The sequence below is a fragment of the Fundulus heteroclitus genome, chromosome 23, assembly GCF_011125445.2.
Source record: "Fundulus heteroclitus isolate FHET01 chromosome 23, MU-UCD_Fhet_4.1, whole genome shotgun sequence".
Lineage (NCBI taxonomy): Eukaryota > Metazoa > Chordata > Actinopteri > Cyprinodontiformes > Fundulidae > Fundulus > Fundulus heteroclitus.
In genome coordinates, this window is record NC_046383.1 from 5,643,119 (window position 1) to 5,670,841 (window position 27,723).

The 27,723-nt window shown below is 39.3% G+C and overlaps 1 protein-coding gene across 1 annotated transcript in view; it reads left to right on the plus strand.

Annotated features, from left to right (window-relative positions):
- Positions 1-27,723, plus strand: part of drp2 (dystrophin related protein 2) — a 165,985-nt gene that overhangs the window by 62,813 nt on the left and 75,449 nt on the right. The window contains exons 4-8 of the mRNA XM_021316064.2: positions 11,450-11,570; positions 11,989-12,100; positions 13,811-13,967; positions 18,627-18,773; positions 24,167-24,245. Coding sequence (XP_021171739.1) covers positions 11,450-11,570; positions 11,989-12,100; positions 13,811-13,967; positions 18,627-18,773; positions 24,167-24,245 — 616 coding nt within the window. The remainder of the gene's footprint in view (positions 1-11,449; positions 11,571-11,988; positions 12,101-13,810; positions 13,968-18,626; positions 18,774-24,166; positions 24,246-27,723) is intronic.

Below are 27,723 nucleotides of genomic sequence, written 5' to 3' on the forward strand. Positions count from 1 at the left end.
TGAGCTGTTATTTCATGCAGCACGTCTGAAAGGTAACCCGCGCTGACAAGAACAGATGTGAAGCTCCTGTTTCACCTCATTTAAACTACAGCCTGAGCTGCTGCATTGTGGAATCAGCATCTCAATTATCAGGAACACAGGAGCAGCTAACCAAGGAGCACTTGCACCCCAGTATGCTGCAACACCCTACACTTTGTCACTTCAGTTTCCTTATGATACAGGTGTGCAAAGCAGCTGGTGCACTGATTTTTCAAGACAACTAAAGGTTTTACCAGGATATTGTGCTGTATTGCGATGTCTGAGTTCATTGTTTTTTTATAAATCCAGCAAGAATCATGTTTAATCAGGATCATCCCAGTGGTCTCAAACTCAAATCATCGACGGCCGGTGTCCTGCAACGTTTAGATGTTTCCGTTGCCCTACACACCTGAATTAAATGGCTAAACTGCGTCTCTAGCATGCAGTCAAGGGCCGTTTCTCAATTCACGAGAACGCGAGTCCGTACTCGCGTTCTCGTCAAGTCTGTTCTCGGTAAGAACACAGGAAGATCGGACTTGACGAGAACGCGAGCACGCAGCACGTATTGTGCATTGGAACAGAAGTATACTCGTGACGTCATCACACCCACAGCGCTTGAGCATTCCTTTAACGTTCAAAACTATTTATACACTACACCATCATATCTTATTGAAAACGTTTTTTATTTAAATTAATTTCTAAAAAGTATAAAAAATATCTAAAATAATTACAGAACTGTGGGTATAAAACCAGCAATAGCGGGAATTTCTTTGTGGGGAGTTGTAATTGTTCTAGTTATAGAGGCGATTGAATCTTCTTTAAAAATCAGCACTTTGTAGAAGCAAAATGAGCGATACGAGCAATATTGCTGTTGCTTCGGTCGTTGGTCAGCTTTACCAGCAGGCTGAAGAGGAGGTGATGCAGCTGAGGAGACAAATCCGAGCAAGGAGAAGATTGATGCAGCAGAGGAGGCTCAGAAGGCAGGCTTTGCTCACCCATCTATTGCCAACTGGTAGGCATTTTAAGATTGACAGCCTATTTCCTACTTTTAAAAAACCCATTGATGATGATATTAAAAACGTGATCAGGTTGAAATTGTGACTATTTTTCCTATATTAATAAAAATGAAGACCCAGTTTTAACATTAATAACAGTAGGGTTAAGCTACTTTATTGCACCTCCTGACCTTCACGGCATTGATCATTAAGAAAGGAAAAAAAAAATTTTTTTATGTCTGTCCACCTTTACAGTGATTAATCTATAAATTATGTGCAGTTAGTTCAGCCCATTTTTTCAGTGAAATGGTAAAAATACCAGAGAAGGGAAGCCATTTGTTACATTTACTATACTTGACTAGTTTTACAACACTATACATTTTATCTTTTCTTTCTTGAGAACTATAATAATCTGCATGTTAAACAGGTATAGTTTTATGCATAGAAAACGTGACAAAAAACAATTAACATTTGGCATTTTTTATTTACAGGAAGAAACAGAAACAAAATATGTGAGGATAAACACCTCTGTGCCGATCCTCCAAATATTTTTTAATGAAGGGGACCACCTGAAACCAGCCTTCAGGCTAAACAGGTCCACCATCGTCCTCCTCCTTCAGCTGCTGCCCATCAGAAGGTCCATGGATGGCCACAGGAGATAGAGGTGCTGGTGACCCTCTGCTGGCTGGCCGACGTTTGCCCCAAAAGTAATCGCCGCCTGCTGCATCCTTCACAATATTAGTATAGAGGCAGGGGACCAGCTTGACGTGGAGGAGGAGGAGGTTGATCCAGAGGAGGATGACCATCCAGCGGCTCCAGCTGGCTGCATGTTTAAGTGAACATGACTACACCTGACCTAATGTAGATCAGTTGGAGTCCTGTTCACATGCTGCTTCATTTCTTTTTTTTTCACCACCTAGAAAAATACATAAAATAATGCATAAATTAATTTCTATTCCAACTATTTTTAATTGTAAGTTTATAGGCATTGTCTATTTGTATAAGATCTTAATGAGTTATTTCTTTGTTTTAAACCATGTTAGTAACTGTTAATAATTTGTTGAATATATTACACCTTCATTCTTTTCCAAAGATTAAACATTTGTATAAAATAAATGTCTGGTTTTTCATATACTATTATTACTATTATTTTCTTTCCCTCTTTCTCCTCTCAAATATTCGTATCCTGACTCAGAATAAACTCACTTAGATAGGAAAAACATTTGTAGAATGTATTTATTTATTTTATATGCTGCTGCCGTCCTAGGGAGACAATTACAATTTATTCCAGCAAGTATTGAGTTAATAAAGCAACACACGACAGTCAGATAAACACAAAACAAATAAATCATAACCAGCGATATTATGCACACTACTTTTTTTTAATTACGCACTAACTCTGTAAACAGGCCACATAGAGAAGCTTAAAAGTATAATGTTCTCGCCTCAAACGATCTGAAAAGGTACTTTTGAACAACAACAACAGCAGAAAAGGGAATTTTTAACTTACCGCTGTGAGCTCTGTTTGCGCTGTCTCGAATCAAGCTGCGGCCGCGGTGCATTCTGGGCAAGCGGTCAGTCTGAAGAACGCACAAGTCTGCTCTGATGCATGCTCGATAAAGAGGGCGGGCGAGAACAACATCCGGGGATTTCGGCGCGTTCTCGATTTGGCGTTCTCAGCATTGGAACAGTGCTCGGGCTGAGGCTGATGACGTGTCACGAGCACACGAGCACACGAGAACGCTCAAGAACGCATATTGAGAAACGGCCAAGCTCTGCAGAGCTCTGCTAATGAGCCCATATAGGAGTCAGGTGTGTTGAAGCGGAGACTCGCCTCGAAGTTGCAGGACACCAGAGTTTGAGACCACTGCCTTAAGCGCTTAATGGAAGACAACTTTCAAACTAACGTTCAATTTCTAATACATTAAAAAAATCCTGATACATAACAACTGTGTGAACATTGTGATCCTCATGATAGCCTCTTGAAAACTGGCGTACACTTACAGAGGCACAGCGAAGCAGTGAGCAAAGCCTGTGAACTGGCATCATAACAAGAAGCAGACCAGGATAAGGAATGGCCGTGGAAATCTTTATGCTCAAATGCTTGGCATGAAATAAGAAATTAAAACATATTTTTTCAAAGTAAACAATATAGCTTCTTCTTCATCAATAAATGATCATGAAATAAGTCGCTGTGGCCCTTCAGTAGAACAATTGAATTACAAAGCAAATCCAAGCCAGAGCCCAGCAGCTGTACATACCATGGGTCTGTGATCTAAAATTTAATAGATCCCATAAAATGTTAAATTGTCAGCTGAATGGCACGCTCGTGGCGCAGCGGGTAGCGCGACCCATATACAGAGGCCTTTAGTCCTCGACGCGGTCGACCGGGGTACGAATCCTTTGCCGCATGTCTCTCCCCCTCTTCCATCCCCCTTCCTGTCAGCCTACTTCCATAAAAAGCGAGCCACTAGAGCCACGAAAAAGCCCCCCCCCCAAAAAAAAAAATTGTCAGCTGAAATTTAAATTGTCCCGATTCTGTTACGCATTTGAGATAATAAAATCAAAACCAATTTAGATCTGAAAGAAGAGGACAGTGCCCTGCAAATGTTTTCCTACCCTCTAAACTTTTGTCAAGTTACAACCACTAACTTCAGTGTATCTGGTTGGGAATTTATGGGGTAGGAAAACACAATCACTGCATTATGAAGTGAAAGGATAAAGAACTTTGTTTTCAATTTGCTTTTATAGAAAATCTGAAATGTATTGATATCTAGTAGTGGTGTAACAAATAATACATCTACCCAAAGACAATATATCAATTATGATTAACTATCTAATTGCATCAATGCAAAATGAAAATATGAATCCATATTGTCATTTTTAAGTTATGCCTTTAGTTTGAAATTCACAAAGCATGAGACTGTAGTGAACAGGTAATCTATTTTTCATATACAATTAGAAGAATGCTGTTTTTTATTTACATGCCTGATACCTATAAGAGCTTAGAAATAAAATTAAATAACGTCATGTCATAATAAAGCTGCTGATTCACGCCCCTAGTATTTAGCTTGAGTCGATAGTTTGTACAAACTCTATTTGCTAAAGTTACTGCTACAAGTCTGTCATTGCATGTCTCTTCCAGCTTTGTGCATCTAGAGACTGCAGCAATCGTGCATCTTTCCAGAATGGCTCCACCGGATTTGATGGAGAGAGGCTGTGAACAGCCATTTTTGAGCCATGCCACAGATATACAATTTGATTTAGGTTTGGACTTTGACCGCAGCGCTTTGGCACATGGTTCTCCCTCCATTATCCCTCTGGTTGAAGTCTTTTTTTCAGAATCCACCACATTTGTTTTGATCCATTCATCTTCCCATCAACTCTGCCCAGCCCCCTGTGGCATAGAAAAGTATTCCCAAAACGATAAGCTGGCACCCCCATGTTTTACCATAGTTATTCTCTTGAGGGTGATTAATCATTTTAGTTTTCTGTCACACGTGGAGTTTTGTATTTAGCCTAAAAGATTCAGGCCACTCTGCCTCTTCAGGTCTTATCTGACCACAGTACCTGCTTTCATATGTTTGCTTTGTCCCCTGCATGGTCTTTTTCAAACTTTCATGGCTTTGACCTTTCATTGTTTTTTTTTTCAACAATGGCTTTTATTCCTGGGCCTTAACACCATTTCAGCCTTTTCTGATTTTTCTGTTTGATTTTTGCAAGAAATCTTTGAAAGCCATTTATTACTTTGGGTCCACTTCATAATTTAGCAATGCTTTCCATCAATTCTGATTAAATACATGGATATTTATTGTGGAAAACATGTGAAACAATTAAAGGGATGTTATTAGCTTTACAATATGCTGTATTGGATACAAAAAAAAGAAATATGATTAAATGACTGCTGACCTTCTACAAAGAGTAGACAACCTGTAGTTAATCTGTCATAGGCAGATTTCTCCATTAGCCAAACAACAGTAGGAGGATGATTTACAGATTTTTTTAATTGTACTTTTCTAAGTGGAAAAGGAAAAAAAAAACAGGCATAATTTTCCTGTTCCATAATTCACTGGGTGGATGTTTGTTACCTCTAAAAAAAAAACTACTTAACCTAAAAACTCCTTGTCATCAAAATGAGTCCCAATATTTGGTGTGCTTTGCCCGGTCTGTGCTGCTTCTCACTCCGGGGAATGTTGCTGCTCTGTTTGATGCCTCTTGGCCTCATCTCTGCTGAGTGTCACCCTCATCATGTCACAGCCACGACTGTCACAGGCATCCTCACTGCCAGCTTGGCTGGAAAGGCAGCAGTGTCAAAAAGTTTGTAGTTTTTCAAACCTTTGATGCACTTGCCTCGAGTGTGTTTATATTTAATTTTTTTCCTGCAATGGTTGGATCCATCTTTATGTTTTCTCACTGTTTTTGTTTTCCTAAACTATTTAATCATCTCACGGTTGCCATGTTGTGCTCTTTCTCAACATGGTGGTTAGGAAGAGGATTGTGTTTTGGCTGCTCATTTTTCTGAACTGTTCATGTATCTAACCATGACATCTTGTGTGTTCTTAAAAAATAAAAATAAATGAATTGGATAACCAGATGGTTCAGGTTTTTTTTCAAACGTCCAAAGCCAAATCTTTAAAGATTTAGACTGTTATCTTTGATATGTTTCATATATTCAGATTGCAAAATGATGTAATGTTTTTACTTTCCCATGTAATATCTCCCTCTGTAATGTTTTTCTGTTCATGTAAAGCACTTTGAATCGTCTTGTTACTGAAAAGTGCTATATACTTAAACTAGCCTTGCCTTTGTTTCCACTACATGTAACCTCATGTCTCCACTTGGGTTCTTCTTATTCACACGCTTGCATTCTGTCTTGCTTATCTGCACTCCTCTCCGTCCCAGGACAATCCTCCATTTCTCTAGATTTTCCTGAATCTGTTCCATGCTCTAACTGCAGATCACAATATCATCTGCAAACATCACAGTCCATGTAGATTCCTGTCTAACCTTACTGAACAACCTGTATATCACCACAACAAACAAACAAGTAGCTCAGAGCCGAGCCTTGATGCAGTTCCACTTTCACCTTGAACTACTCTAGTCACACATACAGCACACCTCACTACGGTCTTACAGTTCTTATGCATGTTTCGTACCACTTTAACAAAAGAAAAAAAAATTGGTTAAAGTTGTTGTTGGAGTAAACAATACCTTTCAGGTGAGAGGCAGAGTAAAAGAAACCTTAGCATCACCCAAATAATACATATATAACAAAGGCTGTGTTGTAGAAGGCTAACCTGGACAGAAGGAAAAGTTACTGAAATAACCAAAGCAAACATGGCAACATTGTTGTTGACTAAAAGGACCTGACAATGAATTAAAATTAGGAAATGTATATACAGAGAAGGGTGAATATTAGATAAACCATTAGTGTGAAAATCAGTGCCGTACCAAGTCAACATGACTCCATTCATCCATTTGTTTATTATCATCCACCTATCTGGGATCGGGTTACGAAGGAAACCGCAGCCATTCTTCTTTCTGGCAACACTCTCCAGCTCTTTGTCGAGGAAACTGATGGTGAAGTTTGTATTTGAAAATATTTGAGTATTTTTCATCCCATACCCACACTGCAATAAAGCTATTTTTGGTATATTTTTCTACAAAATTTTCAAAGGTGACAATTAAGGTTCCTTTGCGGTGTTTACTAAAATTTACTAGCTCTGGATAAGTAGAAAAAAAGACATAACCTGAATCTTCCCTTTCTTCCATTTTTTTGCTGGATGAAACTCTCTGCTTAATTAATGTCATATTGTTACATTAATTAGTAAAAAAATTGGCATGCTTTTTATGATTTGTACCTCACATGTTTATTTCACCCGTTGCTATTTTGGTGTTTCGCTTACAGAATGCAGCCACATGCAAAAATTAAAAAAGGATCATTCTGTCATCCATTTAATAAATAAATATATATATATATATATATATATATATATATATATATATATATATATATATATATATATATATATATATATATATATATATTCAGACTTTTATTGAAGAAATGTTTTTGAAATTTAGGTCCCCTCCTCTCCTCCTTTGCTTTCCTTCTCCTCTCTCTCCTCTGTCCCATTTTCAGTTGAGCACCCGTTTATAATCTGTGATGCCTCTACTCCCATAGTGTCTGATCGTGCTAAAACTTTTCCAACAAAGCAACGGGGGAAATTGCCTCCCAGTTTTCTACGGAGAATTAAACCTTTTTAAGAAATGTGAATTATTGATCGTAAGTGGATTTATTCTGGAGCCGCTGTGTGAGTCTGATCTGTGGTGCACTTCGTTCCTGCGCGGGCACATGTATTAGTTTGGGGGAATGTATACGCTGTGTGTTTTGGGGGTTTGGCAGCAGGGCCACATCTTCGGGGGTGGTGTGGATGTGTGGGTCTGGGTGCTGGGATGAGTGAGCGTTCCTGTGGTGAAGGGATTTCAAGTGTGTACTGCAGGCTTCAGAACATTCCCTGCCTCGTGTAAAATAGGAAATGAGATGAAAATGTATCACACATTGAGAGGAAGCATCAAGAGGGAGTGAAATTAATGCCATCAACATGTTTAAGCCAAGTCAATGAAGCCATTTCATCCCCCTGACTTTACTCTATTCCATGCATAATGTATCTTAATCTGATCTGAAGGCTCCTCTCTTAATGTTCCTCCAACCAAAGATGAAGTCTGTGAGTGTGAAATTTTGCTGGAATTAAAGTTTTAACATGACAGCTGGCTCAGAGAATCCATGGCTCAGCTCCTCTTTTGGGTAGCAAAGCAGCTAAATAGACGGGGGAAAGAATAGGGAGCTGGAGAGGATGAAAAGAGGACACAGAAAGGGAAAGGGAGTGAAGAGGTTGGAGTGAGCGTGTCAGCTGAAGAAGTGCAGAAAGACAGACGGCAGGTTTACTTCATGACTGTTGCATTGGGAGTTTTATCTCACGCCCCAGCTTTCCGTCGTCACACGCTTTTGCTTGTTTGCTCAGTGCCAGCTGGTGTTTGTCGACGCTTCGGTGTAGCTCTACTTTCTGGGCGTTATCAGGGCCTGTCGGGCTCTTGTTAAAAGCCTCTGAAACAGTGTCACTTCTGTGGTTTGCAATTCAAACTAGTGTTGTAGATTTTTTATTTTTTTTTTGCTGAAATTGTAATCTCTTTATACCGTAAGAGGATTGAACATGCTGGCTCCGCCTAAATAAATTACTGTGAAGAGAGGGAATATCCCTGGTGCTAAGTCTTGCACCTGCAGTGAGTGTTTCATACAGAACAAAGATTAGTGAGGAAGAATGGTGAAAGTTGACAAAATGGCTTTCTTCTAGGCTCAGGGGGATGCTCTGGGTTTAAGGAAAAAGCAGAAAGTTAAGGCATGAGTGTGTTTTCTCACACAATGAGCTGCTCGTCTGTAATTTGCATAGTAAGTACAGTTAGCCCTCCAAATCTGGCCTTCTAAACTTACTGGTACTTCCACAAATACAGGCTAGATGACAATATCTCTGTAGAGCTGGCTTTATAGCACACAAGCAGAAACAATTATTGTTTTATGTAGGTTCTCCTTTAAAGAAGACACACCTTTTTAACAAGTTGATACAATGTTCTGATGCTTCATTAAACTCTCTGACTGTGACATGATTTGGTCAATATGATTAAAGTTGCAAATTCCTTTTTATGACCACTGTACTCCCGTTCTATTCAACTGATTGTGGAGGGTTTAGGTGGTTGTATAACACATGTTATACTTCAAAATATTTGAAGCAATTCTATGTTATAAATCCAGATGGGCTGAAGCTTTTGCTCAATCCATCATAGGCTAGAAATTTCTTCAGTACATCTGAGCCAGGATGAGACTTTCTTGCTATGATGAACGGCAGTAAAAATGGCACAATGTCATTGTATGTATCAACCAACCAAACATCCAACCAACCAACCAACGTACTGACAAATCAATGTCACAACCAACACAGCAACCAATGTACCAACCAACTGACCAAAACAACGTTTCAACAACCCAACCATGTTACCATCAACCAAGTGACCGACTGACCCACCAACCAAATATCCAACCAACCCACAACCAATGTAGAAACCAATGTACCAAGCAAGCAAACGAACCAACCACCCAACCAATATAATTTTATTAGTAAATCACTTTTGTAATTCATAAGACAGGCCTTCTACTGAAGTTAAAATGACAACTACACCAAAAATTCTATGTAAATAAAATGATAATTATTCGACAGCTATAATAAAATATAATTGTAAAATATAGAAATGACAAAACAAGCGTATTTGAGAAAAAGGGGGATGGCGATATAAAAATATACCGGTGCCAAAAACAAGATCCATCCGTCTTTTTCATATTCAAGATCGGGTAGCAGGGACAACAGGTCCAGGGTAGAAACACAGACATCCCTCTCCCCAGCGACATCCTCCAGCTCATTCTGGGTCTTCCCCGGGTTCTCCTCCCGGTGGGACACCCCCAGAAAACCCCCAAAGGAAGGGACCCAGGAGGGCAAACTGATCAGATCCCCACCTCAGCTGGCTCTTTTCGATGCGGACAAGCAGTGGCTCTATTTTGAGCTCCCCCCTGGATAACAGAGCACCTCACCTTATCTCTAAGGCTGAAGCCGGCTACCCTCCAGTGGAAACTCATTTCGGACGCATGTATCCGGGATTTTATTTATTCGGTCATGATCCATACCTTATGACCACAGGGGATGGTTGGAACGTAGCTGCACTGGTAAATAGGGAGCTTTGCTTTTTTGCTCAGCTCTTTCTTTACCACAACAGACTGGAGCAGCGCCCGCATTACTGCAGATGCAGCCCCAGTCCTTCTGTCCATCTCTCGTTCCTTCCTACCATCACTATATTTGCTGAATGCAGTCCTTCAGCGTAACTGAAAAGGTTTATTAACTTTATATGAGGCTCTTTATTCACCATCACACTTTTCTCCTCACAAACAAACCCTGGGTGAATTGATACCTTAAGCCTGAAAACTGGATGCAGCATTTATTTCTCTCTCAGACCTTGAGTGATGCAAGTGTGTCACAAATGAGTTGAATCCTTTCTAGAGTTAATAGAAAATATAGTGGGCAAAATACAGTTGCAATAGCATCAGTTTAATACTACAAACCAGTTAAATTATATAATTATATTTACACAATATGGTCCATAAAATATCAGTTAACATTTTTATATAATGTGTAGAGCCCTTTTTTCTCACATTGTGTTAATATTGATCTGTATTATCCCTTCCAGGATACTACTACTACTACTACTACTACTACTACTACTACTACTACTACTATTAATAATACTACTACTAATAATAATACATTTCACAACTCTTCTGGTTTATTTGAAGCCTGGATGTTTTGTCTATCATTTGGCCTTAAATTTGTCTCAAAGTCAGGTCAGGTTTATTAATCCCCTAAACCTAAAGTTTGTCTTTCTTCTTATAAATCTGCTAAGCAGGTTTCAGGTTCAGTTCAAGCAGAAAACTAAATTAATTATAATTCTTGGTTCTTGAACAGCTCTGAGTTTAATTCAGTTAGTATTTTTTTAAACAAATTATTACAAAAGGTGCTAAATGCTTGTTGGCAACAGGTTTCATTATGTCTGCCGTTGTATTCAATTAACTCTCTCCTATTTTCCGTGTTGGCAAGGCTGATGTGATATTTTAATCAAATCTACATTTTATTTAAGCACATCCGCTGGTAAAGGCTCTATACATAAAGGAAAGGTGTGTATGTGTCATTATCTACCATTTAATGCGTAAACAACAGACAACTAAATCCCAGATTAATTCCAACTTTGATGAAGCCAAATATTGTCCTCAAATTGTGTCAGTTTAAAATCTACGCTTTGCAACCAAATGGGGCTTTATTTAACGTCAGCAGGAGTTAAAGTTATCTCCAGTTCCTTTGGTTAAAAACAACATTGTTTGAGCTCATCCAGGCATAATAGCATTTCATGCTGAAGATAACATGTTATACTTTTATTTGTAAATATGGTGTTTTCTCTTCACAAATTCAGAGGGCAAAATTAATTCATATACACATTTTAGGAAACATATCCTTCTTTAAGAGAAACTTTAGGAGCCTGTTTTAAAAATCACAGTAATGAATATATTTTAAGTGTTTCAATAATGGCCAAAACAAAATTTATACCACAAATTTGAAACTGTGAAAAACAAATATCAAAATTTCCAAGGTGACCTGTTTTTATATTCAAATTCAGGACTAATTTTATTCTGTCTTTTATGATATATATTTATATTTTTATTTGAAAGACAATGTCCAGCTCTGCCTTCATCACTTACCCTTCTCCACTTTGCTATGCTTCAATTTAAAACCTGTTTTTTATATATTTTACCCCTCCCCCCCCCCATCCCCGCTCTGCAGGCATTTATGGAGGATGTCAAGTCTCGTGGGCCCTTCATCTACTCGGTTTTGGAGTCTGCCCAGGCCTTTCTGGCTCAGCACCCCTTCCAGGAGCCCGAGGAGACCCTGACCGATGGAAAAGGTCTGCTCCCTCCATACTTTGTGCCAACTGCTGCGGCAGCTAAAATGTCACACTCATTTTCCCCCTCAGAGTTCATTTGATTAGGGCCCTCGCAGGTGAAATCCTCCATTAATTGTTATTAGCTGTGATCTGTCCTCTGGCATGAGACCAAGTTTAGGGAAAGGGTCCGGGTCGGGACCAATTAGCTCCAGTGTACCGGCTCTACAGTACCATCTGCTCAGATCAATAATACAGTGTGCTTGACTGTTTCTCTGCTCCCATGTCCATTTTTAAGTTTTTTTCCCCCTCCTTACCCATCTGCCCTGTTTTCCTTTAACTTTTCAAACTAATTTCTTACTTTTCGTACACGTCAGTCTAAAACTCCTTTCACCATTCTTTCTTTTACATGTTGTATTGCTTCCTCTACCTTTCTCTGCAGAGGTTTCTCCACGACGGCGGATTTTGAATGTGAGCCGATCTGTGTGGAAGCAGGCGAACGTTGCCAGCGACCTGTGGGAAAAACTGACAGCTCGCTGTGTAGATCGCCACAGGTCAGATACTTTTTCTTTCTAGTACTGTACACATCTAAAGTAGTTATGAAGCTGTTCCTCTACATTGCACAAGAAGATGAAAAAAAGGGGAAAATAAATTGATTAAATTCCCAAAAAATTAAACTAATGTTCAAAAGAGCTCCATTTTCTTATTTCTCGTTATTAATTTCTCAAACTAATTGTTTTTTTGTGATGACTCTGTGGGAATGTTTCACCTCGGCCAGAAAGAATCAGGCTGCTGCTTACTCATAATTGCATCTCAGTTCAAGGGATGCAGTGTGGTGAGAAAAGATTTGCCCCTAAAGATTTCCACTAGGTTTACGTTTTTATCCACAGTTAAATGTTTCAGATCGTCAAACTAGTTTTACCACCAGACAAAGCAGTTTAATGGGACAAAAATCTATTCAAATCAACCTGGCACTAAGTAAGAGTGTTAAATCATGAATTAGTTATAGTAAAACATTTATTTCGGAAAGCTGGGTTCAGTTTCACTTGCCGCACCCTGACCCAATTACTGTCATACAAAATTAAGAAATTCCTTAAATTGAATCTGTAGGTCTGTTGTTGTCTCTGTTGTTCTGTCTGTCTCAATATCAATCAAATAAGCTAAAACATCGCTTTAGACTTTTACCTTCAGGCCGGCTTCCTTCCCCCAGAGTAGTGAGTTACAAAATAAGCCTATTTGCGCAATTATAACCTGCCTTTTGAAAAACAAAAAAAATTATTTCTTATTTGTTTTTATTGTTCTAAAGTTTATTTAGGCTGTGTGATGTTAGTCTTATGCTATTTCATCTTTTCTTTCATGTTTTTATCTTGTTTTTTATGTTTATTTCCAGTCTAAAGCATTTTGTGGTGTTGACCTTTAAAAGGCTCCTTATGAATAAAGTCTGCTTATTTACTACATTTTTATCTAATCATTAGATATAAATATAGTAAGTAAACAAGCTTTGTTACAATAGTTATGTCTGCATGCTGCAAGCTTGTGAAACCAAAGTAAAATTCTTTGTTTGCACATGCAAACCTGGCCAATAAAGCTGACCCTGATTGTGATGCAAACCATCCTGCCCTGGTCCAAAGAAAGACAAAAACACATGGGAAATACAATTACTGAAATATATCAGTCTTAAAATGGTTACAAAGCCATTTCTAAAACTGCTAGACTCAGGTAAACCACAATGAGATCCCTTATTCACTATGGAGAGAACTTGGAACGGTGGTGAACCTTCACAGAAGTGACTCTGTTCACTAATTTGATGACTTCTGAGAGTAGCTGGTTGCACTTGGGCATCAGAGTAAAGAGGTTTGAATATAAAACAAATTGTGAAAAACTTTTGCATTTCGTAACATTTGAGGTTTGTAGTTATGACATCACAAAATGTGAAAATGTTCATGGGGCATAAACACTCTTAAGGGACTGTATTCTTTTGTGATTTATAGGAAACATTAAAATGAATACCCAATAATTATAATGCAATATAAAAATAACACAGTTATTCAGCTGTATAGTTAGGAAAACACGTGTCAGATGTTGTGAGGAATATCTGATACTTGCCTCCATGGAAAAAAACAATTTTACATTCATCTCCCTATGTTAGGGTGTAAAACATATTTAACTGAACTGAACAAAGATTAGTTAACTGTGACTTACTGCATGTTAGTCCAAACCTTTCTTAGGTCAGATACCAACTGTAATTTCAACAAAACCTGCAGGCACATGGAGAGGACACTGGAGCGCCTTTTGCAAATCCAGGCAGCCATGGAGGAGCTGGCGGGGGCCCTGGAGCAGGCAGAGGGTGTGAGAGATGCCTGGGAGCCTGTTGGCGACCTCTTCATAGACTCTCTGCAGGATCACATTGACGCCACCAAGGTGGACACACACACACAGAGCAAACTACTGCCCTGCAAAACACACACTCTTGCATCACTCACACTTTTCTCTGTTATTAACCTAATACAGATCTGTTTCCACCTGTAGCCTGATTGTTTTATTGATGTAAATGCCTTAGAAAGACTGCCCAGTAAGTCTGAAATGTTGAGCTTTTATGCTGCAAATTTCAAAAACAGCATCAGCGATCACGAAAAGCACTGGAACGATATTCCCCACATCAACATGTGAGCTCTGTATCCGGCCATGCCGCTTCAAAAAATGTTTGTTTGCCTGCATAAATATTCCTGTCAGAGCAGCTATGATCTGACAGACGATGACAAGGACGCGCCGCTTCAAAATGACGCTGCGAGCAGCACGAGTTACGATCCTTCTCCGAACAGAGGTTGTTAAACAAATGACAGGTCATTGGTTTAGTCATTACTGAGTGCTGAGTGCCACTGCCGCCTGTAATTGCGTGGCACTGTTCATTACAACTGAGGACCCTTCACAAAAATCATGTCACTGTTTGGGCTCCTGTCACAGCCAGCACATGTTTGGGTGCAGTCTTCGGGGAAGGCTTGTCAGTTTGCCTCGTCTGCATCCCTTCAGTCTCTTATGTTCACGCTGACACATTCATAGAAGCACGCATACATTGACCAACTATGTGACGTAAACCTATGGTGGCTGGTGCCATCTTTAAGTGACTTGTTTTGACTCTTTCAACACTGTAATGATAGATATAGAAAATGCTCCAGATTTTGTACCTTGCTGATGCATCATTTTTATTTTTTCAAGTGAGCAAATCCTTTTTCGTGACAATTTTTAAACCTGTGCAGCGAGAGAGGACACAAACGTGAAAACACACATGTGCTCTAAGCTCATCTCACTCAGATATACCTTATAGTCTCATATAACAGCAGAGGATGTTTTTTAGTTTCTCTTTTGCGCCTGGGACTAATCCGGACTAAGCTCTCCTCCTAGCCTAAATAACAAACGCCCCTTAATAACCTCGGAGTCAAAAAGCCAGACCATTCTAGCATATCTCCATTAAATCACCTCTCTGTTGCAGGCTGTGAAACAGTAAAACAGCTACGCACACTGTTAAATCAATCAATTCAATGCTTTGTTCGGAAACACCTGCAAACACTGGCTGTTTATTATCTTCTACTATTGCAACAACACAAACGTAAATGTATTTAACTGGAAATGTATATGTGACCAACACAAAGTTGTGCGTAGTTGTCATTTGGAAGGAAAAGAGTACAAGGTTTTCAAAACTTTTCACATAAAATTCTGAAAAAAAAGTTGTTGTTTTTTTTGCATTTGTAGCTGTCTCCTCTACTGGATTTGTACTTTGCATAACAACATGCCCGTGCAGATTCTCAATCATCTGAGTCATGGCAACCATATCAAGTTTAATCGTAGGCAACCGGACTTATGCTCTGTTTTTATGAACACGTTACAACACGAAGCCAGAACATAATTTGGGTCTGTCTTTTTTTAGGAGCTTTTGGAATTTTGCAGGGTGCTAGTTAAGGGGTTAAATCAGTCAGATCGGATGTAGAGTGTCTGTAAACAACCCTTTTCATGTTTTGCTATAGATTATCAATTGTATTTTGGTGTGGATTTTGACTGGGCCATTCAACACATGTATATCCTTATATGTAACCTATACAATGTAGCTCTGGGAGTTTAGATGTGATGCCCTGCTACAAGTTATACCTTTGCCACAGTCTTAGGTTTTTTTTTAGTTTTTTTTTTTTAGTTTTTTTTTGCAGCATCTAACAGGGTTTCATCTACATGGGACTGCAGGGTGTGGCTTGACCTCTTTTAGATTCAAGCCTATGAGAATTTTTTATTTTATTATGTTTCTATGAAAATATTTGCTCAAAAACACTTAAAGGAGGAATAAGCAAAATATAATAATTTTAGATTGAAAGACCCAAAAAAAAATAAAGCTAAAGGTAATATTTCAGATGGACTATAGTATGACGTCACACTGCATCATTGTGTTGTTCTCCAGTCCCTTGTCTACTTAGCTGGGCCGGTCGCTCGTGCGTGTACGTGCATGTGAATAGCTGCCACTCAGGGCTTGGCTCCTCCCCGCTCTAAGGTGCCAGAGCAGGGCAGCCTTGGAGCAACATGGTGGAGAGCACTCCCAGCAGATTAAAATGTGCTCTTGCTAACAGCACTATAAAGTTATGAGTTGCTTGCTTCTTCAGTGGAAATGTTCCTCCAAAATGTGAAGCTGTTTTGTTTGTTTTTATCCTTTACAAATATGAGCATAAGAGGTGACGTATGAGAAGGGAAAGGGAGGACCGGGTTGCAGCTATAGTGGAGGTAGAGAGGCACGGCTTGTCACATGTTTTGGTTTGGTCTACAGACAGCGCTTAAGCACTCGCTTGTTGCTCATTTAAGCACACTGCTTAAAATCATGTTTGTGTTCTTTGTTCTTTTGTCACCCATTATTGGATTAACATTGATTTATTACTAGCACTACTTTAAAATGTTCCCATATATCACAGAAATAATGCAGCAAAGTGACTACACAGCAACAAGAGCAGATGTATTGGTGAATGAGTTTAAATAAAGTCTTGCACACTATGGCTCTTCATACATTTTCTTTAATCCAGAGGATGCCTCAAGCCCCATTCCCTTTTAATGTTTGCTATCATAGTGGAATAAAGGCCCTTAGATGTTATTTAGAAAATGCTCCAGTAAGACATTCAGTGACTGTTACGCAATGGAGCTATTTCATTGAATTTGGGTCTTGAAAGTGGGTCTACAGCTAAATTAAGTTGTAAGCAATAAACAAAACGTTTCACAGCCTGGTATTGCGTTATTATTATATGGCGTAGATTCATTCATTTCAAACCTGAAACCAGATTCTGTATATATTTGGCTGTGATTCAAGTTTTTAACTTTTTGATCATAATGAAATACTTTTTTGCATTGTTGACAATCACTTTTATGTATATTGTATAACACATAATGTATTGTGCAAAATTCTTCAGTTGTCCCTGATATCTGTGTATTTTCTTTCAAAACAGTCAGACTTACTTGTGTTTTCAATTGAGTCTAAATGAAATGCTTTCGAGAATTTGTGCATGTTTTTACAAATTAAACTTGGGCTGCCTTTTTGCTCCTGAAGTGGAGCAGTTCAAGTATCATGGTGGCTTGTTCATGAAGGTTGGTGGGATGGAACAGGAGATAGATAGAAGAACTGGGCTCCTTGTCTATAGTAATTCTGGTTCTAGGTCATAGCAAAGAAAGAGCTGAGCAAAAAAGCAAAGCTCTCGATTTGCCAGTTTATGTTGTAACCCTGACCTGAGTTCATGAGAAGTGGATCACAAGATTATTTGTCTTTGAGTCTTCAAATGGTCTTGAATCTCCCTACATCTCTGAGCTTTTGCAGCCATATGTGCCCCCTCGTTCTTTCAGATTCACTGACCTGCTCCTCCTGTAAAAACCAAGCGGGAGCTCAGAGGAGGCTGTGCCTTTCTCTCTGTTTGGTCCCAGGCTCTGGAATAGCCTGTTGCTGCCTTCCTCCCTGACGGTCTTTAATTCTCTTAAAAACATCTTGTTTGCAGGATTTTGATACACAGTAGGGCATTGGTTAAAGTTGTTTTTATTTAATTGTATGTAATTAATTTTATGACTTTGTATATTGTTCTTTTAATTTGTATAGTCCTTTAGTCTGTTTGCTTTTAAAGTGCTTTATAAATAAAGATGGAATGGAATAGAGGGCGAAGAGCTCCTCGTTCCTTGGGGAGCTTTAGCCCAAAATGATCAATACCCCTGCTAACATTAGGTTAAAAATAAACCATTAATTTTAACTGCTTGCTTTTTTGTGAGTGGACGTTAAATTGCTTTGGGTTTTAATTTTGTTTTGAAGGGCCAAGCCATTGTCTTGATTTAAGACCATCACTAATTATAAATTGTCAAAATGCCTCCAGATGGGGCAGTATGAATTTACAGATAACAGATGATAGAACTGTTGTCACAGTTGTTTGAATAATACAAAAAAAAAAAACATTTAGGAAAGGAAATTGTTTTCAGATTTGGGATAAATCTCAACTTGTTTGTATTTCTCAGCATAACCTGTGAAAAATACCAAAGATGCCGAGTAGTTGTTGAATGACAGCAATATTAAATAAATACAGAGAGTAGTTCAATGTGGAAAAAGGTCTCTTTTGTAATTGCAGTAATTGCAATCACTGGTAAAAAGTTAAATACATTTGCTTTTGTCTGTACTTTAACCGAGTATAGCTGTTGTACAATGTACAGACAAGTTCCTGAAGTGCCTGTTCTGTTGATCTTTTTTATGGTGTATTCTCTTTCATTTTTTAACCCAAAGGTTTTCCTTTTTTATTTTTCATGTTTAGGTATATACCATGCATAGTCAGTATAATTACACAATCTTTTGCTTCAGTTTCAAGATGTAAACACACTGTTGCTGTCAAAAAGTTTGTCTAACACAGATTAAAGCTGACTGAGCTAAAAAAGACAAACTGGTTTTCCTTTCCCAGCTGTAAGCTGAGTAGAGGCATCTCCAAGTTTCCAACATTTAGGTTTATAATTATTAAAGCTTCATCCGCTCCTCTGCTCACTATCCACCACTCTCTGTTTCTTTTTTTGTTCTCTGTCTGGCTCCTGCAGTTATTCAAGGAGGAACTCTCGCAAGTGAAGGAGGGCATGAAGCAGGTCAATGAGTTAGCCCACCAGCTGGCCATCTCGGATGTCCATTTGTCGATGGATAACGCTCGTGCCCTGGAGCATCTCAACAGCAGATGGAAAGTGCTTCAGGTAGAGTTTATTGGCAGGTTTGTGCGTCCTGCTTGATGCTGCCAACAGCCTTTTCTTTCCCGCAGTCATCCAAGGATGTGAAGGTGTGAATCCAATCCAGGTGTAATTTTCGGGGCTATTAAGGTGCCCATGCACATCAGTGGAAAGTAAAAAGCTTTCATGTCAATGAGTTACATCATCCGTTGTGGTCCTGTTCCTCTTGCTTTCGTCTGAAGAATGCCTTTTTTGAGTCTTAGTCTTTCAACTTCTTCACCAAATCTCAAACCTGTGGGGGGAATTTGCAAAGCATTGCAATATCTGCGCTCTTTTTTTAAAAACATTTTTTTTTTAGGCGCTATCTTTTTTTTTAATCCTGCTTCCCAACGCAGGCGGCACATAACAAACCCATCATGTCCCGGAGACGCAAGCAATTTGCACCAACTTTTGCATCATGTGACAAATGCCGTCACTTTTCAGCCATAAACACAGCAGGTGAAGAGATCCAAATGAAAATATTTCCTTCACCGACTTGACCTGACTGAGTTGATAGCTGAGGCTTTACTCAAAACCCTGAGAAAAACATCTGCTTGTATCAGTGAGAAATTATATTTGGAATATAAATAAATACTTATGATGTTTCTAATGTAGAACAATCGATTATATAAAAGACAAAGGAATGATTCATTCAATGAACTGATTCACCCAAAGATAAAGAAAAAAACTGTCGTTAATTTCTTGTAGTTTTACTTAATAAATGTGAATGGTTCTTAGCATCTATTGCAGCGGGCTGGATATGTGTGCCACAACTCCTGCCGTGTTTCTGTAAAGTCAGCAGCAGAGTATGTTGTTTTTTTCCCCTTCTTCTTCTACTTTGTTGAAATTACCTTTTTCAGCCGACGGTATTTTTCAAGGAACTTGCGTGACATAAACAGCTTCGGTCTGAGATTTCAACTGTGTTTGCTCTGGCTGTGCTACAAATAGATACACACAGAAGTGGACTTTCTCCTGCATGCATGCATAATACCTGATTTAAATGTGGGCAAACTGAATCAGTGCAGAGAGACTCAGTTTGTTTGGTGGCTCTTTTTTTACAGCAGATCAGCCTTTGCCTTGAGTTTCAGAAATAGAAGCACATGTAAACCTAAGATTGCACTTATTTAGCACCTGTTAATTCCTTTGAAAATTGGTCCAACAGTCTCTTGGCATAAAAAAGTAGATTTCCATTCTCAGAACTTCCCAACTAACCATTCAACAAAGAGAACTGCTTTTCCAGTTTTTAATTTTTTAAATGTGGTTTCTGGTACCAAGCGTAGTTTTCTCATCAAATGAGAAACATCCTCAGTTGTATAAACATCCTGTGCTTCCTGTGGCAGACACAGACTCTTAAACACGATAAACCTGCTAAATGTTATCAACCTTAATTTTTTTTCCTGAATCGGTCATTAATTCTGTTGTTAAATATTTCAGTTCCTGCGACTTTTTATAATAACGTATTTTCTACATGTTGAATGCAGAATTTACTGCTGAATGATGTAAACGGCAGATATAAAAGAAAGAAAAAAAATCTGCATTTTACATTTTATAACAAATTTGAGCATCAGATTTACCCACTTGAGCTGCACAGCAAGCCCTAACGGAATACATTTTTTTTAACACTTTGCACATCTTTAATACTTTACATAGCTGAGTGCTTCTGCTTTGGGGATCATCAATTGTGCTGCACCATAGTAATACTAAGAGGCTGTTAAAAGCTACCATGTGCACTCTTTGAAAAATATGAATAGAAATTTGGGCATTTTCAAATACAACTTTTGTTTAAGTTTAAATTAAATCCCAAGATGACGCTTTGGTCCATTGTGCTTGGACAGCTGAAAAATGTGTAAGAATAATCCCTTATGCGGTGATTTAAAAAAAAAAAGTGTTTTACTTAGTTTTATTTTTCAAATTCCCACAGCTTCAAAGGCTCCTTGCTGACAAGGTGAATCTATTTATGACAAGCATACAAATGCACACATCTTTGAACACCAAGCTGAAGGAGGATAATGCATGTCGTAAAGCTCGTATAATCTCTAGCTTCGCCAAGCATGACCCTTTGAACAACAGACGACCTGCAGGAAGTGGAATAGTTTGGCTGAAAAATTTGAACACATGCACTTACACACCCAGGGCAATACTTCATTGAATCTGAGGCACTTACCTTTTAAAGCCTTTAAAACATTGAAGTGAACCTTCCCTTAGTGCTGGGCTGAATGTATGGAGACTGCAGTGGTTTTCAAGCATCAGCTGCATCAACCATCAGCAAACTGTCTTTACTCCTACAAGCACAATAAAACCCACTCAGCTTTCACCCGACGTTAAAACATCCTGTTCCCATTAGATAACCTTCATGACATCATTTTTCACAGCCTGAAATGTCAGCCAGCATATCTTTTTTTTTTCCCTTCCTCTCCCCGTCTCTCTTTTCAGAACATAATGATTTGGAGCCTCTTGAATAGTTCTTACAAATGATTATCTACTACCCGGTTTGCATCCTGACTTTGTTCTGCTTTCAAATGGCATCTGTGGCTCAGAATGATACAGTTATCTTAGAGAAAACAAAACTTCAGGCTCAAATATCTCTACAGCTGCATGTTTAACAGTTTCAATAAGAAAGCAAGAGACCGCTTCAAAGATGTCTTCATGACGCTTCAACAGTTCCTTGAAATCTCCTTTGCGGCTGACATTTGTAGATCTACAATAACAGAAAGAACTAAAGCCTAAAGGCATTCCTGTTCCTTTTCCTTTTAGAGACAAAAGACATTTTATACAGGTCGGCTCCCTAGATCTTTTGTTTTTGATTAGGTGATTTGTGTCCTTTAAGATTAAACTCTCTGTTTATCTTCTCCCATACAAGAACCGTCAGCACAGGCGCCTCCAGGGGTGTGTCCTCTCCCCACTCCCATTTGCCCTATCCACAAAAGGCTGCACTCAGGAGGTGGGTCGGCTGGTCCACTGGTGCAGTCAGACCATTTGGAGATCAACCAACTCAATACATTGTTGTTGACGGTGGACATTCAGAGAATATCCCCTAGACTGCTTTTCCTCACCATCCTCACCTGGTTTCTAGGAGTGGATCAGACTGGCATAAACAACTAACCTGACTCCGCCAGATAGATTTGCTCCGCATATCCATCTGGAAACCTTCTGTTGAAGTAATTTTGGGAAGGGACGAAAATACTGGTTAGCTGATTGGCCTATGTTGGTGACAGACGGGCCAAATAAACCAATCAGATCAACGAAGCATATGACGTACTAACAGCAATAACGAAAACACAACCACAAGCTCTTGCCGAAACCAGTCGGGAGAAGAGCAAAAACATCTTTTCCTCTGAGAAAAGCCTCCAGAGCAGCGTTTTGCTCTTCTTTCAGTGAGGAAATACTCTGTAATTCCGATAAAACTTGCTCGATAGCCACGCTAACGCTAGTTTCATCAGCTGAAGCCGCCATGTTCTTCAGACTGAACTGTCACGCTTCTCATTGCGTCACACCTCAACCCGCCTCAAAGCCAACGCTGATTGGACGTTCGTATGGTGAACTGCTCCAAATTTTCTTTAACGGAAAGTAGCCAGACTGATCTGCGAGTGAAACCTTGAAAGCTCGCGAGATCAGGATGGTCTCACGAGGCTAATAAACAACCAGCCCACGTTCAAAGTCCCATATATCATCTTTATTTCGGTTTTAGCGCCGCTAGATGCAGCCATGTCATTGGCTGACTCCCTATTTGTGTTAAGAGACAATTGCATTGATGTACCCAATGATATTTGAGTATATTGAGCATATTTGTTGCTTCCAGGATGCCGGACTGAAATGGTGAGCTTTCCTGGGTTATGCTTTCCATTAATCATCTGCTCAGAATCTGATCTGTCTCTGATGTAGTCACCTAACTGACCTATAAGAATCAGATCCACTTAATTTGTCCCTACTGTTGCGTTAGTTCATTGATGGGGTTGTTGGGTGGTTTTTTTCCACACATAACAATCTGGCAAAATAAACCATGAAAAAATTAAATCGTTGGCAATTTTATAGCAGTAATCAGTCACAAATACATATTTTGTTCAGATGTATTAAGTCGAACATGGGTTTCAGATACTATTCCTCTAAAGCAGAACATTTTCTTTAGACCTAACACTTCTTTCTTTGTACTCTACTTTTCCACTTGTCTTATTTCATAATGTAAAATAGGCTGTCATGGGCAGATATGAGGACTTAACTCCAAAAAGAGTGTAGCAGCAACTAACTAAAGAAAACCTTTCAACGGCCTAAACAAAGACCGGCTGCTTGGAATCAAAATATAAACAAATATGAGCTGCATGGTATTGTGCATACATTTCTAATGAAAGCAGAATGAAGAAGCCCTTTTCTTTGGTCTCAGTTCCATCTTAATTGAAATATTGAATGTTTAATTCCAGTAACAGATTTAGCCCTGTTTATTTTGGTTTGTCTGACACTTGCAGAAATCTATTTCCAAACTTGATTTGCTAATATTTGCTGTTCACGGGTAATTTAGTCATTTGTCTTCCTTATGGCAGCCCAAATTGCCTGTACTGCAAATAGATTGTAGAACACAGCAAAGTTGGCAGTAACATCTCCCCGGCACATCGACAGTGTTCTCTATTAGTCTAAAACAATTTAAATCAAGCTCCAGATTGTATTTAGATTTTTTTTCCTTGTGGGGTGGTAGTGATGTAGACTGAAATAATGTTCTTCTTATGGAAGAGCATTGTTTCCTCCATCTTTGTCTTTTTATCCCTTTATCTCCCTATTCACCTCACAGTGAGTGGATTTACCTTCCATTGTTTGAGGAAGCATTTCAACAATCAGCTGACATGGATTCGTGTGCCAAATACTTTATAAATAGACCAGGATTAGAAAGACTAAATCCCATTTGGTGGTAAAACTACCAAATATTAAAGGATTTCTTTTATTTATTTTTTTACCGTAGCAATGTAAAAAAAAAAAATTCTGTCAACTCAGTCTCCTTATTTATTGTCGCAACATTTGACGCTTCGTGAACTCCTTTATTATCTCTGATTTTATCTTTTTATTCTCATGCAGCTCCCCCACCACACCTACTCTGCAGCCTGTCTTCGCTTTCATATGACAAAGATTTTCCTAATCTCTGTCTTCATTTTCTGCCCGCTGCTCTTCACATACTTTCACAGTCTTTCAGGAGCTGGAACGGCAGAGGGGAAAAAAAAAACAAAAGGGAAAAAAAAGAGACCTGTTAATTTACATTCAGCAGTTAACTAATGGAGGAGAAGCAGGTAGCCTGCACGCGTGTTTGTTTTCCTATTGTGGAGGCTTGTGATAAGAAGTGACGAGCAGCGGGATTCTCTTTGATTTCACTTTTTGCGCGTCTTTGTGTGTGTCCTCAGGGCTCCATAGAGGAGCGGCTGAAGCAGCTCCAGGATGCACACAGAGACTTTGGCCCTGGATCGCAGCACTTCCTCTCCAGTAAGAGTCCTCCTCTGCTATTTGAAGTTGGAGCCTTGTGTTGCAACAGTCTGTGCCATGCTGCGCCAAGGCACCTCCTCAAAGAAAGTAGATGCATGCATGCGTGTGTGTGTGTGTGTGTGTGTGTGTGTGTGTGTGTGTGTGTGTGTGTGTGTGTGTGCCAAGGGGGGTAATCTAATACAATTAGGCTGTGTTGAGGCTATAAGCTGTTGAGTGTGTGCGTGCATTTGGGTTAGAGGTGGAGCTGACGAGCTTTGTTCCTCTGGCACACATGGCCTTAATTTGATCTGAGATCCACATTTATGAATTCTGTCTTTTCTTCTACCTGCTGTTCTGCGCAGGATGAGGAAAAGCAACGGGGGAGCATGAAAGTGTGATCTGTTTTAAATTGAGAATCAAGTGTAAAAGTTGTAAATGTAAATGTTGTAAGATTAAAAAAAATTTTTTTGAGAGAGAGAGAGAGAATATATCAGGTGGAAGGATCTACTGATGTAATGCTGAGTTCAGAGTTGCCAGCAGGCATGGGGCATTTACCGGTATCAAGGTATAGCAAGTTATTTTTTTTATTTTTTAAAAAAAAGCTGTTATTAATAAGGTGCATTGCTGGAGTTTGCACAAATTCTCATTCAATGTCTCAAACTGACTGAAAGGCCAAATTTTATTTTATGTTTTTCACATGTCCTGTTGTGCCATTTCAGAGGTACCAAATATAGCCGCTGGTTGCCTACATGTGCCAGGGCAGGTTTGTTCAGCAAAAAGGATCTCTCAAGTGGGTTTCCTAATTGCGCGATTGATTTTCATAAAATTCAGGCTCGATCCAGCATCAGAGCAGGCAGGACACATTGATGTAATAGCAACCCGCGTTTGCATGACCTTCAACCGTTTGGGTTATTTGTGCCGAGTGGGTGTATGTGAGCGAGTCGGTCAGCTGGAGGTTCGCAATTGTGATACTGGTGAGGGTGCCCTGCATCACACAGCCCTAAAGAGCAGCTATGAACAGGTCACAGCAGTTCCGGGAAGACGGACACACGGCATCATCCGAGGTCAGCCACACAGCGGCAGGTCGTCAGTGAGGTATAGGACCAGCAGCCCCCTGACCAAAGAGGCACAGAGTTAGACACAGGGCACTGAGCCATCATCTTTATCCCTGTCTGGTACCCAGTCCCCCCCGGTGGCACAGGGCTCGCACCAACGCCTCAGCTGCAAAACTCCCCAGCAGAGCAAGGGCACACTGGTGAGCGTGAGCATAAGTCTTTACGTACTTCACAGACAGCCATTGCCAGAGAGTACGTAAACAGTCATCAGGTAAATCTCCCATACAGTTTCAGTAAGTGTCAGTAAGTGAAAAGCCCATTTGGATATCCATCCATCCATTTTCCGACACGCTTATCCCTTGTGGGGTCGCGAGGGGTGCTGGTGCCTATCTCCAGCTGTCAATGGGCGAGAGGCGGGGTTCACCCTGGACAGGTCGGCCGTCTATCTCAGGGCAACACAGAGACAGACCGGACAAACAACCATTCTCGCACACACTCACACCTAAGGAGAATTTACAGAGGCCAATTAACCTAACAGTCATGTTTTTGGACTGTGGGAGGAAGCCGGAGTACCCGGAGAGAACCCATGCATGCACAGGGAGAACATGCAGACTCCATGCAGAAAGACCCAGGGTGGACTCAAACCCAGGACCTTCTTGCTGCAAGGCTACCCACTGCTCCACTATGCAGCCCCATTTGGAACATCCTTTGTCATATATAGTGCGTTCTACAAAGGATTTAGCTGAAGGTTGGTATTTTGGGTTAATCTGAAAGCATCTGAGCAAATGTTTACTCTAAAAGTTAAGCTCTGTACCATTAGTTAAATCAACATCCCATTTACTTATAGGAAGTCAGATACTTCTGAAAGCTTTATGTACGTTTTTGAAAGTACGTTTCCGGGTTGAGGTGTAAGTAAGTTAGTTATTAGAGGAAGTTATATGACAATTTGTTTAATCTTAATAGATTTCAGTTGGTGATATTTTACAAAAAAAATATCAATGTGCATAACTCTTCTAAAACCTTAAAGGATATGAAATGCATTCCATCACATATGCCTTCTAAATCATTTATTCCTATGCTGTGCCATGCTGAAAATTTAAGAGCCCTTGTATTTTGCAGGATGTCTGGGTTGTTCCAAATAGACATTCGTCTACATGGGAGAGTCGAAGACCTATATTCATGTTCAGATATTCCCACTAAGCTGTCACATATGTAATGATATTCATGCGTATAAAACAGCCATGCTGCTTAAGTAAAGTGCTGATAAAATAAATATCTGAGAAACATGGGGTTTGCTCAATTTTCATCCATACACTGACTGGTGGATTTTTTTTTACAAATCCATTTTAAGACATATTGTAATCTATGTGCCAGGTAATATTTCTAAAAGTTTGAAATTTCTGAACCTCCTTGACTATCAGCCTTTTGTAAAGTTTTTAAACTGCATGGAGGTTTAGATGTTCATAGAAATGTTGTTATGATAGAATCTAAGCGCTTGAACCAAGTTTGGGGCGGTTCACCTGGGATCATAGAGAAGATATATTTTATTTTAGGGAGGACCATGTTTTTAAATGCCAACAGTCTTCCCATGAGTGACGTTTTCTATTAATTTGAGTAATGAGGTATAATTTAATTGTGTCAGCTCATTCAGTCTGTTAGAAATTGATGCTTACGTACCTGATGTTAACAATCTTTAAAGGAATGGTTAGAGTGAGATGTATATTAGAGAAGTAAGGATTGGCTTTTGATTTATTATAATTGAAAGAGCAGCCGAAAATTGTTGAGAACTTATTTATTAGGGAGATTACCTCTGTAAGAGAAGGGTTTGCATTTTCCAGAAAGAGCAACACATCACAAGCATATAAACACATTTTGTGAATTTTCTCAGCTGTTTAAAGTCCATAAATACTTTTGCTCTGCTGAATGGCAGCCAACACTGGTTTGTTGAATACAAGGAACAGTAAGAGGGAGAATGGGCCTCGTCTGGTACCTCTTTTAAAACTAAAGCTCTGAGAAATCCAGTAATTTGTTTTCCCACTAGTATTGGGTGAGCTGTACAGTGACAAAAAAGTGCAGCCAAATACAAATTTATTTAACGTATCAAATACAGACTTCCAGTAACCTTCTCTGCAGCTAAAGAAACAATGTTTATTTTGGATGTTGCAATAGTCTACTAGGTTGCTGAAATTTCTTGTATTATTTATTGCATGCCAGTTTTTATTGAATCTTGTCGGGATGTATAAGGGTTTATCTTTTGTTGATTTAACATCTGTATTAATAAGTGATGTTTGGTGGGAGCTATAGATGGAAGTGTTGGGATCTGTAGCCAGCTTAAGGGTAAGATTTTTGTTAGCAAAATGTATGTTTGGAGAAAGTATTGAGATTTTCTAGCTTTCTATGACCATCCCTTGGAAGGTGAGGGAGAGCAGGAGCCAGAATCTTTG